This window comes from Podarcis raffonei, chromosome 5, assembly GCF_027172205.1.
Source record: "Podarcis raffonei isolate rPodRaf1 chromosome 5, rPodRaf1.pri, whole genome shotgun sequence".
In the NCBI taxonomy this organism is placed as follows: domain Eukaryota; kingdom Metazoa; phylum Chordata; class Lepidosauria; order Squamata; family Lacertidae; genus Podarcis; species Podarcis raffonei.
Window position 1 is genome coordinate 16,422,260 of NC_070606.1, and position 16,420 is coordinate 16,438,679.

At 41.7% G+C, this 16,420-nt stretch overlaps 1 protein-coding gene across 1 annotated transcript; it reads left to right on the forward strand.

The window, feature by feature from the left end:
- The first annotated feature begins 8,081 nt into the window (after positions 1-8,081).
- Positions 8,082-16,259, forward strand: CHCHD1 (coiled-coil-helix-coiled-coil-helix domain containing 1). Its single transcript, XM_053388012.1, has 3 exons — positions 8,082-8,268; positions 13,056-13,174; positions 15,865-16,259. The coding sequence occupies exons 1-3, from the start codon at positions 8,118-8,120 to the stop codon at positions 15,976-15,978; spliced, it is 384 nt and encodes a 127-aa protein (XP_053243987.1). The 5' UTR covers positions 8,082-8,117; the 3' UTR covers positions 15,979-16,259.
- Positions 16,260-16,420: the final 161 nt, after the last annotated feature.

The following is a 16,420-nucleotide window of genomic DNA, read 5'->3' on the forward strand; positions in this document are numbered from 1 at the left end:
GCAATTTACAGTGCAAGCCTAACCATATACACTAATAAGCCCCGTTGAATTAAATGAGGCTTATTTGCAAAATCCCAGATACGTGGGGTTAGAATTGCAACCTAAGTATTTGAGGATCTGGGTAAAAGGTAAAGCGATCCCTGACCATTAGGTCCAGTCGTGACCGACTCTGGGGTTGCGGCGCTCATCTCGCTTTATTGGCCGAGGGAGCTGGCGTACAGCTTCCAGGTCATGTGGCCAGCATGACTAAGCCGCTTCTGGAGAACCAGAGCAGCACACGGAAACGCCATTTACCTTCCCGCCGGAGCGGTACCTATTTATCTACTTGCACTTTTGATGTGCTTTCGAACTGCTAGGTTGGCAGGAGCAGGGACCGAGCGTCGCGGGGATTCGAACCGCCGACCTTCTGATCAGCAAGTCCTAGGCTCTGTGGTTTAACCCACAGCGGCAATTTTTCCTCCCTCAAACCTGTAAAACAGCAATATAAAAACACGTAAAAGTACATAAAATAGGAATTCGGAATTGTCGGGCATGTACAACACAGTCCAGTCTTACAGGTGACAAAAATATAAATTGTCAGAAGACATCTGAAACAGCTGGTGGGTTGTTGCATGATTCTTATATGGCAGGGAGAAATCCATATCACTGCCCTGTGATATTATGTATGGTGCCGTCCCATGAGTAGTTTCCCCATATTTAAGTGATGTTAAAGTCATATACAAAGGCAGTTGGTCTTTCAGGAAATCTGTTTCTGAAATTTTTATTAGAAGGCTTAACAAGAAGACCTTGGAAATGGGTCGTTGGCTTCTTAGCAGCCAATACTGGCTGATAGTACATGCTACTTGCCACAGAAGTCATCTCAGCCTTCAGTGACGGGGATATAAGGCATAGGTGCCTCCTCTATAGGGATGAGGCATCTTCAGCCCCCCAAAAAAGTCTGTTGGGATGTGGCTGAGTCCCCCCAATCTCCAGGGGGCAGAAGAGGCGGAGCCCTTCCTCACCTGCCCACTCCTTCCCTCCCTCCTATCTCTACAGCCTTTGAAGATGCCATGCGGCCTGTCTGGATGTTGCCCTGGGTCACACAGCATTTGTGACAGTCATACGATGTTGTGTGTTGCACATGTGATGTCACACATGTATGACGCCCCCCCTTGGTTATTACAAATAATAGCCCATAGACAAATGCCCAAAACACTTTTAAGATGCTCTGATGTTTCTACCTGTTGAGGCCTTTCAATTCCTTGCCATTTTGCTTGTAAAGAAACCAAGTTCCTGTTTGTCAATACAGTGGTACCTCAGGTTAAGTACTTAATTCGTTCTGGAAGTCCATTCTTAACCTGAAGCACCACTTTAGCTAATGGGGCCTCCTGCTGCCACTGCCACACAATTTCTGTTCTCATCCTGAAGCAAAGTTCTTAACCTGGGGTACTATTTCTGGGTTAGCGGAGTCTGTAACCTGAAGCGTATGTAACCCGAGGTACCACTGTATAGTGTTTGTAGCATGGGATCTTGCTTCTTAGAAAAATGCCTGGCTGAATACATAACTTGTTTTCAAGTAGGTTTCCATGACTGCACAAAAATAGCTTGCAGGCACGACTGAAGTAATTTCTTAAACTATTGAGATGTTGGCTGAACTAATTGTCCTATTTCCAACAGTAAGCAACCCAGGACCACTGCAGAAATGATTAAAGCTTTACACTTAAAGAAATAATGCTTGAAACCACAAGCTGTTCATGCAAACCCTAACTACAAAACCACATCTCCAGCTATAAAACGCCAAAAGACATCCTGGAGTTTATTATGTCTTAACTTTTTATGTGTTGTAATATCTGTTTATCTTTTTAAATATTTTCCCCTCTACTGTCAACCCCCTGCCAAATCATATATACCGAACAGATTGCTTACTTCCTTTTTTAAAAATTTGCGGGCATGGATATTCAATTTTGTTTTGTTTTTAAAAAGAGGGGCACATAGACCTGATGAAATTCTGAACAGCTGGTGGCAGCAGAGAGTTAAACCAAACTGGATGCTTCTCAATATTAACAGGGAAAGGTAAGTGTGGCTGCAGGATTACTGGCAGAGCTTTGATCAGGATGAAGCCTTCCCAGTCACATTAATGAATGAACCACACTAGGGGAGATTTTGGGAATTACATGCACAAAGTCAAGGCTCTTTTAGTGTTATGAATTCATAACAAGTAGAGTAAGCACAGATTTACCAGTGCCAGAGCTGTTGTTCTGGGACAAGTTAAAAATAATATTCATATGGTATTCTCACTCTGGAGACTACAAAGGAAGAAAGGAGGGGAGTCACCATGCACAAGCAGAATATTTACACCATGAGTACGCAAACTAAGGCCTGGGGGCCAGATCCAGCCCAATCGCCTTCTAAATCCGGCCCGCGGACGATCCAGGAATCAGCGTGTTTTTACATGATCAGAATGTGTCCTTTTATTTAAAATGCATCTCTGGGTTATTTGTAGGGCATAGGAATTTGTTCATGTATTCCCCCCCCCCAAAAAAAAATATAGTCTGGCCCCCCCACAAGGTCTGAGGGACAGTGGACCGGCCCCCTGCTGAAAAAGTTTGCTGACCCCTGATTTACACTGATGGGATGCATTGGATACAAGCCATAATCTCATACCCTCCAATGTTTCTCTGATGAAAACAGAGATGTCCTATTCCACAATAATAATTTTATCATTTATATCCCACCCATCTGACTGGGTTGCCCCAGCCACTCTGGGTGGCTTCCAACATTATTATTTTTTAAATACTCTGGTTTCTCTTCAGATCAAATGGGAGCGGCTGCCGAGACCATATAACACCGGTCTTGAAAGACCTACACTGGCTCCCAGTACGTTTCCGAGCACAATTCAAAATGTTGGTGCTGACCTTTAAAGCCCTAAATGGCCTCGGTCCAGTATACCTGAAGGAGCGTCTCCACCTCCATCGTTATGCCCGGACACTGAGGTCCAGCGCCGAGGGCCTTCTGGCGGTTCCCTCGCTGCGAGAAGCCAAGTTACAGGGAACCAGGCAGAGGGCCTTCTCGGTAGTGGCACCCACCCTGTGGAACGCCCTCCCACCAGACGTCAAAGAGAAAAATAACTACCAAACTTTTAGAAGACATCTGAAGGCAGCCCTGTTTAGGGAAGCTTTTAATGTTTAATAGGTTACTGTATTTTAGTGTTTTGTTGGAAGCCGCCCAGAGTGGCTGAGGAAACCCAGCCAGATGGGCGGGGTATAAATAATAAATTATTATTATTATTATATAAAAATCTTCCCTATACAGGGCTGATGGTTCGGGAGTCGGATAACTCTATGCCCTCCAACATTTCTCCAATGGAAACAGGAAAAGCGGGACATTCCGGGATCGAATTAGAAACCGGGTCGGCTTCTGTAAATCTGGGACCGTCCCTGGAAAATAGGGGAGGGTCTGTAATCTTTATTCTTTTATCATGTTACTTGAGATCCAATACGGTTAGCTTGCTTTTCCCTATTCCCCAGGTAGTTCAAGAGAAGAGGCTAAAAAGAGAGTTCAGGATGGAAACTTGTGTGGAAGCCATAAAGCAGAGGTGGCTAACATTTGATCCTCCGGCTGTTGGACTTATTTTGCCACAATCCCAGACTATTGGCCATGCTCGATGTTGATGAGAGATGGGTATGCAACCACATCTGCAGAGTCTCAGGATAGCTATAAAGGTTGGGTAGCTATGCACGGAACATAAACTCAGTTTCCATAACCCTCGAATGTGCCATAGAAACAATTGGCCTGTTTTAAGCCGAGATCTACGAATCTAAAGTTTGTAGCAGCTAGCATGGGAAAATGTTGCACATATACAAATCTACAAGCTATTCATGCTTCTCTTTAGAGGCAAATATTTTATTGGTCTTCTGTATTTGGATGGTAATGATGAATGGGGGGGGGCATGAAAAAGCTCAAGAATCAACAAATGAGGGTGGCAGATTGAGGTGAGGAGAGAATGGTTTATAAAGGGATTGAAGCAATGGGAACTACTCTTAATAATACCATTGTTGCTTCAGAAGACTTAGCTCTGGCACAGGACTGGTATTTGCACAGATTTTAGCTTTCAAAAAGGTCCTTTATGTTTCTAACCTGGAAGCTGGCCACTGTAATAAAGGGAGATATTGTGTTGGGTTTAAATAATAAGTATCTGTAGCTTAATGTGAATTTATAAACTTTATTTTGCCAGCATTACGCCTTTGAGAACGGCTGCTCATTTGTTCCCGGAGAATGACAGATACCACCTCGTTAAGCTATCAGTATAGCTGGCCTAAAAATGTATTTGAAGTTCCATCGATCTCTTGTTCAGGAAGAAATCCTGACTAACATAATCTTAGAACAGTGGGTTTCCCCCTCAGGAATGGAGTAATACTTCTCACTCTCTGCCATTTTTGACCCCAGGCTGCCTGGCATCATAGTAAAAAGTGTAGAAGAAAAATACACTTTACATTCACTTGCTTTGCCTACAGAATAAAAGAAGTTGTAAAATGCACTTTTGTTATGAAAACAATAATGATGCACTATGGAAACAAGAAATATGAACAACCTCAGATATGCAGATGACACAACCTTGATGGCAGAAAGTGAGGAGGAATTAAAGAACCTTTTAATGAGGGTGAAAGAGGAGAGCGCAAAATAATGGTCTGGAGCTCAACATCAAAAAAACGAAGATCATGGCCACTGGTCCCATCATCTCCTGGCAAATAGAAGGGGAAGAAATGGAGGCAGTGAGAGATTTTACTTTCTTGGGCTCCATGATCACTGCAGATGGTGACAGCAGCCACGAAATTAAAAGACGCCTGCTTCTTGGGAGAAAAGCAATGACAAACCTAGACAGCATCTTAAAAAGCAGAGACATCACCTTGCCAACAAAGGTCCATATAGTTAAAGCTATGGTTTTCCCAGTAGTGATGTATGGAAGTGAGAGCTGGACCATAAAGAAGGCTGATCGCCAAAGAATTGATGCTTTTGAATTATGGTGCTGGAGGAGACTCTTGAGAGTCCCATGGACTGCAAGAAGATCAAACCTATCCATTCTGAAGGAAATCAGCCCTGAGTGGTCACTGGAAGGACAGATCCTGAAGCTGAGACTCCAATACTTTGGCCACCTCATGAGAAGAGAAGACTCCCTGGAAAAGACCCGGATGTTGGGAAAGATGGAGGGCACAAGGAGAAGGGGACGACAGAGGACAAGATGGTTGGACAGTGTTCTTGAAGCTACCAGCATGAGTTTGACCAAACTGCGGGAGGCAGTGGAAGACAGGAGTGCCTGGCGTGCTCTGTTCCATGGGGTCACGAAGAGTCGGACACGACTAAACGACTAAACAACAACAACAAATGGAAACAAAGAACCAAAAAAATATTTGTTGGTATGCTTGCAGGCTGTGGCTGGTATCTGATTAAGTTTTACTCAGGCCCATTGAAATCAATGAATATTACTAAGTTAGGTCCATTCATTTCAATAGGTCTGTTCTGGGTTGGTCCAGTTGATGTGGTGACAAGGGTCCTAAGGAAAGGTAAAGTATTACATTGTGATTATTTTGGGGCATCTCACCTCGATTTTGGCTCAATTATACTTTCCCCAAGAGAACTAGGTGTACGTAATATACATACAGTATATGACTTTCTAAAAGTTGAAATGTTGGAAACAGATGCTATGTTTTAAACACAGGGTGCAATATTTCTTCCTGTTAAGGCTCAATCTATACACCTTCTCCCCGCGAGGATTACCCAAACGCTAATGAATTCGATTTTGAACAGTGGATGACAGGATGTGTTTAGATTTTATCAGCAGCAGCAGTAGTTGAATTCTCCTAAAATTCTCTTCCTATTCTCTAGCATTTACTGGGAAATCTTTCAGACGAGCAAGGCAATCTGCCACCCCAGCCAAGAGAGTAGCTGTGCTTGTTCTTCCAGCATAAAAGAGCAGGTTGCTTTCTATACCTTGTTCTTTACCGGACAGTGAAGTAGCCGCTCATTCTCCACTTCCAGCCTCTCTGCTCCAAGCAGGTCACAGGGAGCCAGACAATGCATTTTTCATTTCTCCTCTTACAGCCCAAAGGACAGTCCCACCGGTGAAGCCAGTGCGCAGAGTGTGCACATTATGAGTAGCATCGCTGACTGATGTGTAGTGTAAGTGGAGACATGCTTATTGAAATTGCATGGCTTTAATGTCCTTGATTTCATTTTCGAATGACGTTTTCTCGTTGCAAATTACATGCCCAGTGTTTTTCTTTGACAAAGAGCAGCTGTAAGCGGACTTAGAAGTGACAACTACTGAACAAATGACCCACTGCTTTCTAGGTCCCTGTTAGCTACTTGATTCCAATGGTCATCCCTTTCAGTCTCACAGCTTATGTATTGGCCAGTCCCCTCCCACACTGTATTTGAGAACTCCCTTGCTGTTCCCACTCAACACCACTCCTTTAATTGACTGGCTATCCTTTTAATTTCAGCAAGTTCCTTTAGTGGGAATAACTGAGTCTAATTGGACCCCAGGCACCGCTCGCGGAAGTGGATAAATCAAATGGGAGGGGGGCGTTTCCCGCGGCTGTGCAAAGACCTCCACTGATCAGACAGAATTCATCAGACAGGAAATCCTTTTAGTGATGCAATTGCTGAGCCAAGATAGACCATGCCGTAATAAATGGCATACTTACGGCTTGACCCAGACACTATCTCATATCTTGCACCATGAGGCACAAGGACACTGCAGAGAAAAGGGTGCGTCTGCAGATATTTATTCTGACTACAGCAGGCATGCTAAGCATGTCACTATTCTTGCTTTTGTAGTTCCAAGCACTATAGGCATGGCTTAGGAGAAATGGGCATTTCAGAGCTGCACATACCATCGATCCCTATCTTGCATCATGCCAGAAGTTGCTTTCTTACTTAAAAATGACAGGTTAATCTGCAAGCGGGCTAAGGGAGAATAACGAAGAGAAAATGTTGGGACTGGTCTGATGGGGAACAGGAATTAGTGCGCTTTTGATTTGCACTTACATAGGATTTGCACTTGCATAGTGGCCACTGGCCTGATCCAGCTGTCTCTCCTTTTGTCCTTGAGCTACCTGTATGCTTGCAGATAATTGGAGTCCAAATTGGACTGTTCAATGCAACTGCATGTCATTGAGAACTTGGAAGGCTATCAGAGTAGAATATGACGATGGTCATCTAGTCCAACCCTCTGCAATACAAGAATCTTTCGACCCAACGTGGGGCTGGAACCAGCGACCCTGAGATTAAGAGTCTCATGCTCTTACTGGCTGAGCTAACCACACTCAAAACTTGAATACAGATAGGTAGCCGTGTTGGTCTGCCATAGTCAAAACAAAAAAATTTTTTTCCTTCCAGTAGCACCTTTAAGACCAACTAAGTTAGTTCTTGGTATGAGCTTTCGTGTGCATGCACACTTCTTCAGATACCTGAAGAAGTGTGCATGCACATGAAAGCTCATACCAAAAACTTGAATAGTGAGGGGAAAGAGACGGAATGATGGGTGACCATACTGACATACTGTTGTTGTTGAAGGGATTTAATCTTTTAAAAAGGTTTTCAAATGACACACACACACACGCAAACATATATAGATATATAAAATCAAAAACAATATTTTAATATTAAATAATAAAATATTAAAAATAAAATTAAAAATAGTATAAATTGTATATATACTATTTTTAATTTTATTTTTAATATTTTATTTAATATTTAAAATTAAAGTTATTCCCACCACAACCACAGTATTTTTAATACTATATATAATTAATATATATAATATTAAAATATTATATATGGGTGTGGGTGTGTATATATATAAAATATATATAACGGATCGCATTTTCCCCACAAGACTTAAGTCCCGAGGTAAGTTACCTTACCCCGCTGTACTTCCGTATTTCTAGCGCGAGTTCTCACGTTCCATTTCAGAGAGAGCGCGAAAGCGGAAAGTAACCCGAGAGTCCCCCGTTCCCCCCACCCCCGTGAGCGAGATCACGACTCCCGACTTTTCCTATCTCTACACAGCCTCGCGCGACGGTCATGCGGCGAGGGCTGCTTTCCGGCCGGCCCTTGGCTGTCGCAAAAGCGCAAAGATGGCGGCGGCGACTCCTTCGTCGGGTTACGCGGCTTGGGTGGCTCGGCTAGCCGAGCTGAAGAAGCTGCGGGGCAAGCAGCCCCGGGTGAGGCCTTACCGGCCCCTGGTACTGGCCAACCAGGTCTCCAACCGGCGCCTGGGCCTCGGAGGTGGGTTTCCTCCACAGTCCCAGCTAGGGTTGTTCCCTCTCGTGTCTCCTATTCCAATGTAAAATCCTACGTCCTGTATTGATACTACAGTTTTGTCCTGTATTTCAGGTCTTCTTCTCTCTCTTTCTGCTAAGTTAGGGACCCTCTCCGAATAGGTAAAAAAAGGTATAGGACCCCTGGACGCGGTTTACAAACACGTGTTTGAAAGAGTGTGTGAAAGGTCATGTATTTCATTGAATATTTACCAGGTAAACAGGATTATTGTAACAACCTGCAGTTGTATAAGAGTATACAGTGGTACCTCAGGTTAAGTACTTAATTCATTCCGGAGGTCCATTCATAACCTGAAACTGTTCTTAACCTGAAGCACCACTTTAGCTAATGGGGCCTCCTGCTGCTGCCATGCTTCCAGAGCCTCCCGCTGCTGCCGCACGATTTCTGTTCTCATCCTGAAGCAAAGTTCTTCACCTGAAGCACTATTTCTGGATTAGCACAGTCTGTAACCTGAAGCGTATGTAACCCGATATACCACTGTATATTTAAAGTAGATGAATAAATGAGCAAATTAAGTTAATTTGGATATGCAGGAGATATTAAAAATAAATTTAAGGAACCACAGAAAGAGGGGGAAGGAAGTCAAGTTTTGAAATGTTAAGATGATTGAAAAATTAGTGAAATGTATAAACCTGAAAAGCATAAATAAAATTTAAGAAAAAGAAAAAGAAAGGTCACGTATTTGAGCTCTGGGTAGCCAAGCGCAGACAGATTTGCAAATTCATGAGTGTGTGTGTGAGAGACAAATGTCAAAGGGGCCATCCTATCAGGCTGCAATAGATTGTAATGGATCACTCTGAAGTCACTTCTCACCCAGCCCTGCCCTGTATTTTGCCAGAACAAAGGTGGCAACCATAGACTCCCAACTCAGACTGCACCCCGCTCCACTCCATGCGCAGCGGACCGCTGTGGCTACACCAACCTGGTTCAGCAATGTCCATTAATTCCAAGGTATCTGCTGCTCTGGATATGAAGCCTAGAGTCGTAGGGAGTTGGAAGGGGTCCCATAGGTCATCTAAAACTTTTGCCCCAACCTGGGGCTTGAACCCACAACCCTTGAGATTAAGAGCCTTGGGCTCTACCGACTTTGCAGTACTGACATTTATTTCTCTGTCATATCAATTTTTTTTTGGCTGCATTTCAATCCCACTGTTCTCGGATGTATCACACAAACGTATGTTCTAAAGACAGAGCTAGGGATTGTTAGGTTTGTGAAGCCCTTGCTGCTCTGGGAAGGAGGGAAGGAGACTATTTCATAGAATCATATCGTGTAATTGTAGAGTTGGGAGGGACATCATGGGTCATCTAGTTCAACCCCCTTGCAATGCAGAAATCTTTTGCCCAAAGTGAGGCTCAAATATACAAACCTGAGATTGAAGAGGCTCACTCTCTGCAGTGCCAAATGAGCTGGTATTAGGATTGTGAAGCCCCTTTTCCCCTAGGCGGGAGGGATAATATTTCATAGAATTATATCCTTTATTTGTAGAGCAGTAGGGACCCTGAGGGTCATCTAGCTTGACATCCTGTGAGGGGAAACTGCCTACATAAATCTGGCGCTGCATGCGATTCCCGGTCCAATTTGAAACCATACCAGACCCTGCTTAGCTTTGCAAATGTGCTAACAGTTTTATTGTTGTGCCGCTAGGAGTAGCAATGTGACTGGTGCTAAACTTCACACCAGCACCCATACACTGATTTGATTTGATTCACTGTATTTCTGTGACACTTTTAGCTAAAGTAAATCTCAAAGCACTGCGAACCACACCCACACTATGTGAAGGAAAGGGTTGCAGCGTCTGGGGCTTCTCAGCTTAGAGAAAAAGCAAGCAACAGAAGGGCAACATGAGGAAAGTTTATAAAACTGCTTGGGGCATGGAGAAAGCAGACAGAGGAAAAGCCTCCCTCTCTCTCAAATGAAACACTTGTTTTATATTATTTATAAAATTTCCCTTTACCTGAGAATCACAGGGTAGTTTTGCAATATTAAAAACCCCCATGAAAGTGTATAACATAATAAATGAAATAATAATGTCCCTGAAGCTGGGGTATTGGTTAGTGTTTTTTGGGGGGTGGGCGGGGAAGTTGTTGCTGTTATTGATATTATTTTCTGGTATCTTTATTGTTGGTCTTTATGTGGAAATTGGTTTGGTTGTGTACTTTTTGAAGTTTTCTTTGTTGTTTGTGAATACTTTTGCTATGTAAGTCTGTGGTGCAATGGGTCAGTGCGTCTGGGTGTTAACCAGAACGCTAATGTGGACTTGACATGGAACAATCAGTGTTGCAAGGACATGTTTTTGATAGTTTCCACAGCAGAGCCACACTGCAGCTTGCACACAGATATACACACCAATATTTAAACAAAGACACTCGTCATGAATCAGCTAAGGTCTGTCCCTACCTGGGTGAGGAACCACATGCATAAATACATTTTTTCGTATATAAACCATTCCTCATACCTGCTGTTGGATTGATGCATGTAAAAAGCGAGTTTCAAATGAACACCCTGGGGGTTTTTTTTGGAGGAGTGCTGATTGGTCCAGGATCCCCACAGAAAGAATACATCTGTATGTGCAGAGCACATGTGAGGGCAGCTGTCAGATGCAACCTTGTCCACAGGTGAGGGATGTTCTTGTTAACATCCCTAAACTGATAGAAATGCAGAAATTGTACAAATCAGCTATTTGGGAGGGTGTGTTTCACAGGCAAGGAGGAAGTGATCATTGTGATTAATGTTTTTCTAACATGCTTCTATGCTGTGTGCATGCTTTATTTGGATTGGCGTTATCATTGCTGCGCTTTTGAGAACAGAGCTCTTGGTGTGTTAAGTTCTACATATGCAACCTGAGGCAAATGGCTTAGTGATCTGTTTCTCTTATGAACAGAGCCTTTGAGTATGTATACTCAAGCTCTACTGAATTCTTTGGGAGTTATTCCCAAATAAGTTTCATAAGACTGCAGCTTAAAGTTCTTCATTCACACTGAAAACATGTTTTGATGCTCATATGTTGTTAACTGAAACTGGCTGCTAATTTGCAGGGATACTTTTATCGCCTCCTTGGTCATTGTCACACATGCATGCAAATTCATGGGGCGGGGTGTGTGTGTGTTTGCCTACATTCAGCTGAATATGAATGTTTGGTCGAATCATTTTGCTTCATAGTGCCCTAGAGGCTACCAGACTTCATCTGTGGCAAATGGCCAGAGGGAATAAATTCCACAACTGGAACACTGTAAAACATGCTAATTGTTCCCTCAGTATTTATAAAAGTAAAGTAAGGGAGAAAACCATGTGTTGTATGTAGGAAATATTCTTTCTGGTTGGCAGGGGAAAATGGATTGTTACTTTGTGATCAGGACTCTATTTTCTTCAATTCAGCCTGCATAAAATTTCATAGACAATCCAAGAACTGGTACAGGCTTCTGAGAACCTTGCCTTTTAATTACAAAAAGTGAAACCTAATCCTTAAAAACTTGCGTTATGTTACATTTGTTAGCCTTTTACAGATTTCATATGGCCTTGGTTTAAAATATAGTTTTTGCCAAAACTTCTGTTAAGTGTTCTAGAGTTTGTAACTTGTTCATCTCTAATGTCCTTGTGTTGTGTTCCCTCCCCTGCTGTTCACCATTTATACGTGCATTTTCCTTCACACAGTTCCTTATGGAAAAAGAAATTCAAAATTCATGAGAAATGCAAACACCGAGTCCCTAATTGAGTTACATTATGAAACCTAAGCATGCTTACATTAAATTTTTATTCATTTTGAACTCAGAATTTGCCTTTCCTTTGTGCAGAACTTCAGTTTTTGATGTTTCTTGTGCAGAAAAGAACAGTGCTACTATGGTCACTTAGTTCAATTGTTATGCCAAACCGTGGTTTGCACTAACCATACACTAAAACCCAAATCATAGTATGGGCTTCCAAGCAAATGATAGGTAAACTGTGGTTTAGATGCTTGTCTGTTTTCTCTATTTGGTCACCCATCTTATCTTTAGTTGCAGTGTCTTTGTTGGAACAATAGTCATAACTATGGTTTATTAATTCAGACGTCATGCCAAACCATAGTTAGCAAAATATTAGATTTGCGAACAATGTTTTTAAATTCTGGTTGCTGGCTCATTAGCTAACCATATTTTTGTCCAGTCAAAATATCAAACCAAACTTTCCTCAAACTTCCTTGCCCATGATCTAGCATGATGTCTGAATTGAGCCGCTGACAACATATGAAGCTTTGAGAAGAGGCAGGCAGACTGATAAAACCATTGCCCTCATCCTTGTGGCTTCCTTACATATGAAAAGTACAGTCAAACCTCAGTTGTTGAATGTAATCCGTTCCGGAAGCCCATTTGGCTTCTGAAATGTTCGACAACCGAGAGCAACTTCTGGTTGGTTTTAGGAGCTTCCTGCACTCAGCGGAAGCTGCGTTGGACGCTCAGCTTCCAAAAAACTTTTGAAAAGTTTACTTCTGGGTTTTTGGAGTTTGGGAGCCAAAATGTTCCCAAACAGAGGCGTTCGGTATCCGAGGTTTGACTGTACAGTATTCAAATAGTAACTAGAAGTGAAATTCCCAATTCCAATGGAGGCATGTCTTTTCTTGGATTAAGGATACAATAGAAAACAGTGTGAAGAATCTGCTTACTTTTACCGACTTTAGTGTTTCATATGGTATTCATGCAATAGAGTTGTCACTGTTATAAAATGCTCCTGAGTAATGGCAGTTTCCTTTCTTTTCCAGAGGCAACATGCATCACAGAGATGTCATTAATGATGGCCTGCTGGAAGCAGAATGAGTTCAGTGATGTAACTTGCGCCCAAGAGATCCAGACATTCTTCAACTGCGCTGCAAAGGCAGAAGTAATTATGTCCCAATTTATCCTCTAATCAAGCTGCAGGAAATTAGTTTCCATACATAATTTGAGCATGTAATACCACTACAAATCTCCGTCATTGTGTTTGTATTATCTTGGGAGGCAGGTCCTTACATTGTAATTGCATACTGCTGAATGTTAACCTGAATGTGTGAAACTGGCAACAGTGGTGGTTTAGCAAATGGTAAGCATATTTGCCCAAGACAGTATAATGCAAAGGTGCAACCCAGATAATACAGCTTTAAAAAGATATGGTGTGCTGGTTAATGATGTGAGTAGTTTGAATATGTGTGAACTTGCCATTAGGACCCCTGCATGGAGATTATAGGTCCATCACATACCAGGTGTCATTGAAACTAATGAAATCGCTACAAAACTAATGAGGTTAAGGCCTTGGTTACATCAGGTGATATGCTATTGTGTGGCTGCATATTTTTAAAATACCGGTGTGTGGCAGATGGAATTGCTTCTGCAATTGTTGAAACATCTATTTCCTATGGCATCTGTGGTTTCATATCTGTTTGTTTATTACTATTTTTTAAGTTCTCATTGTGCTTTTTAAACACAAGTTTCAGAGTAGTTCATAGCAAAAATGTCTAAAACAATAAGAAAATATATAATTGAAACAGAAACAACCAAACATAAAAAATAACAGAAAAGATCAGCTGTTTTTATTAGCAACTTTTTTCTGTTTTATATTTCTTTGGTTCTTGGCTTATCGTGGGCAGTTTTGAGTTTCAGGTTGCTGGAAAAATTGGTTATAGAAATTGCAAATAGCTGGTGCAGTCTGCACCAAACACAAAGTCCTGTTCCCTTCAAAGGGCTGCCAGATTGTTAACAGGGCTGCATACATGTGACTCCCATTTTGAAACAAATGCCTACAAGCCTGTCTACCCATTGGGATTTGGAATAATTATTACTGTGGCTGCATTGTATTTTTACTGTTCTCAATGGTTTGTTTTTTTTGTAATAACTTATATTTTAAATTTAAGTGATGGTTTTGTTAGCTTTTAATGAGGAAAATCAGGGTATAGATATGTTAAACAAGATGTACTATGTACAATCCAATTTGTAAGGAGAGAAACCTCCACTGTATAGCAGAGGAATATGGCCTTGTGTTTTAATGGACAACAGCAAGGAATTCATGTTTCAGGTAAGCCATAGAAATGTAAAAATCCCATGAGAGTTCTTTTTATAAACAAATATCAGTGTGTTCCCCGGTTTATAACTTTATGATATCTGGGGTGCTTCTGCTGTGCACTCCATGCCTGAAAATGAGATTGATCAAGTATTTGACTTCTCAACCAATCCAACCAGTAAAATATAGGCTAAGCATGTAAATTTGGAATCCTGTACACAGTTCCTGGGGTTAGTACTTTTCAGTTTGTTTGGGCATATTCCTGAGTTGATAAGCATGGGATTGTGCCATTTTGTATGACTGTAAAAAAAAGAGAGAGAGAGAGAGACTTAAAGCTATCACTGCTATACCAATATAAATTCATGTAAACAATATTCAGGAAATTGACCAGTTCTTGATTTTTTTCTACAACACCTGAGTCACAGTCATTTTTTAAAAAAAAAAATCAAGACAAGTTGTTTTTAAATGTGGTTATAGCTGTACATCAGGGAATTGCCTTCCCTTAAATTAAACAGGGAGTACAGTGATACCTCGGGTTACAAACGCTTCGGGTTACAAACGCTTCGGGTTACAGACTCCGCTAACCCAGAAGTAGTACCTCAGGTTAAGAACTTTGCTTCAGGATGAGAACAGAAATTGTATGATGGTGGTGCAGCAGGAGGCCCCATTAGCTAAAGTGGCACCTCAGGTTAAGAACAGTTTCAGGTTGAGAACGGACCTCCGGAACTAATTAAATTCTTAACAAGAGGTACCACTGTAAAGGACTCTTATTCCTGCCTTTGCTATGAAGCAATGATGCAGTTTTCAGAAGTAGGCCACTGCCTACACAAGGGCATTTTTTACTTTGTGGAATATTTGGCTGCAGGCTTATAATAGTGGACCTGTATCTCAACCTTGTTAAAACGTGTAATGAGACAGATTAAGTTCTGTTTCCATCTTGCATGTAATAATCATTCCCATTGTGCAGGGGTGACTTTTGAGTGCACCCCACTGTGTCATTAAACCATAAATTGCAAGTAACCGTGAGGGCATGTGCCAATGGAAACAAGCTTCAAGAAGGAAGAGGATGCCCGGGAACCATGGACCACAAAATAGAAAGTGTACCTGCCAGTGTTTTTCTTAGGGTTCAAGGACTACAGTCAATCGAATTGCTTCAAATCACAAGTGTTTTGATATAATACACATACTCTATAGTTACTTTGCCAAGGCTTCTGTTTTGTGAGTTACACTTATTCTTAGAAAAATATGTTCCTCCCTTGTTGCTGCACTCATATCAACAGGAAACTGACTAGACGCAAAATGTGACCAAGTACATTCAAATAACGTCTTAAGGATATATTGTCCTCCTATTCCTAGGAATTGATAGTAAAAGTCCAGCTCCTCTTCCTTGACTGTAATATTTATCATTTCACTGTTTCAAATAAATTGAGTTGCCACTGGCTTCTGAACGCAGCTCTTTCTAATTGTCCAGAGGTTGCTGCTTGCAACATTTGTGCGTCAGTTTAATAAATATAGGAAATTGTTTCTGTTCTTTTCAGGCAGAACGCAAGCAAAATCTTCGACAAGAATCTCTGGGCCAGTCGGGGAAACTTGGTTCCAAACAAATCAACAAATTGCTGAAAAGGTTTCCAAATATCACATACAATTATTAAAGAGAATTGCTTCCCCAAGTATCTGTGAACACCAGGACTGGAATTTGAAGAAACTCACCGCTTGTTGGTCATTCCCTTTGAAATGGACGGGAAATGTTTTCCTGCATTTCATACTGTTTTTTGGAATAAAACTTCTGTTGAGATAAGATGAAGACCTAAAGTTTCCTTGGATACCAAGAGAAGCTACAACAGTTATTTGACCAGATAAACTTTTGCTTGAAATGTTCTTCAATAGCATCAAATTTGGGTCGTCAGTGAAATAAAATCTTTTGTGAAATCTTGTCTGCTGTTATAGAGCAAACTTTCTTTTTGAACTTTGGCCTCCAAACTGCTAAACAGCAGCATCCCATAAGCGTGACCCTTGCAGCCAAGAGTTCCCAGTATGACATGAGTGGTGGTGGGAAATATTGTGAGTGTTAAATTATTGTAGGATCACACAAAG

Excerpts from the sequence above, each read along its gene's own strand:
- CHCHD1 (XM_053388012.1), top strand. The coding sequence starts at position 8,118 with ATGGCGGCGGCGACTCCTTCGTCGGGTTACGCGGCTTGGGTGGCTCGG. Across the intron at positions 8,269-13,055 it reads CCGGCGCCTGGGCCTCGGAG|AGGCAACATGCATCACAGAG; the intron begins GTGGGTTTCCTC and ends TTTCTTTTCCAG. Across the intron at positions 13,175-15,864 it reads ACTGCGCTGCAAAGGCAGAA|GCAGAACGCAAGCAAAATCT; the intron begins GTAATTATGTCC and ends TGTTCTTTTCAG.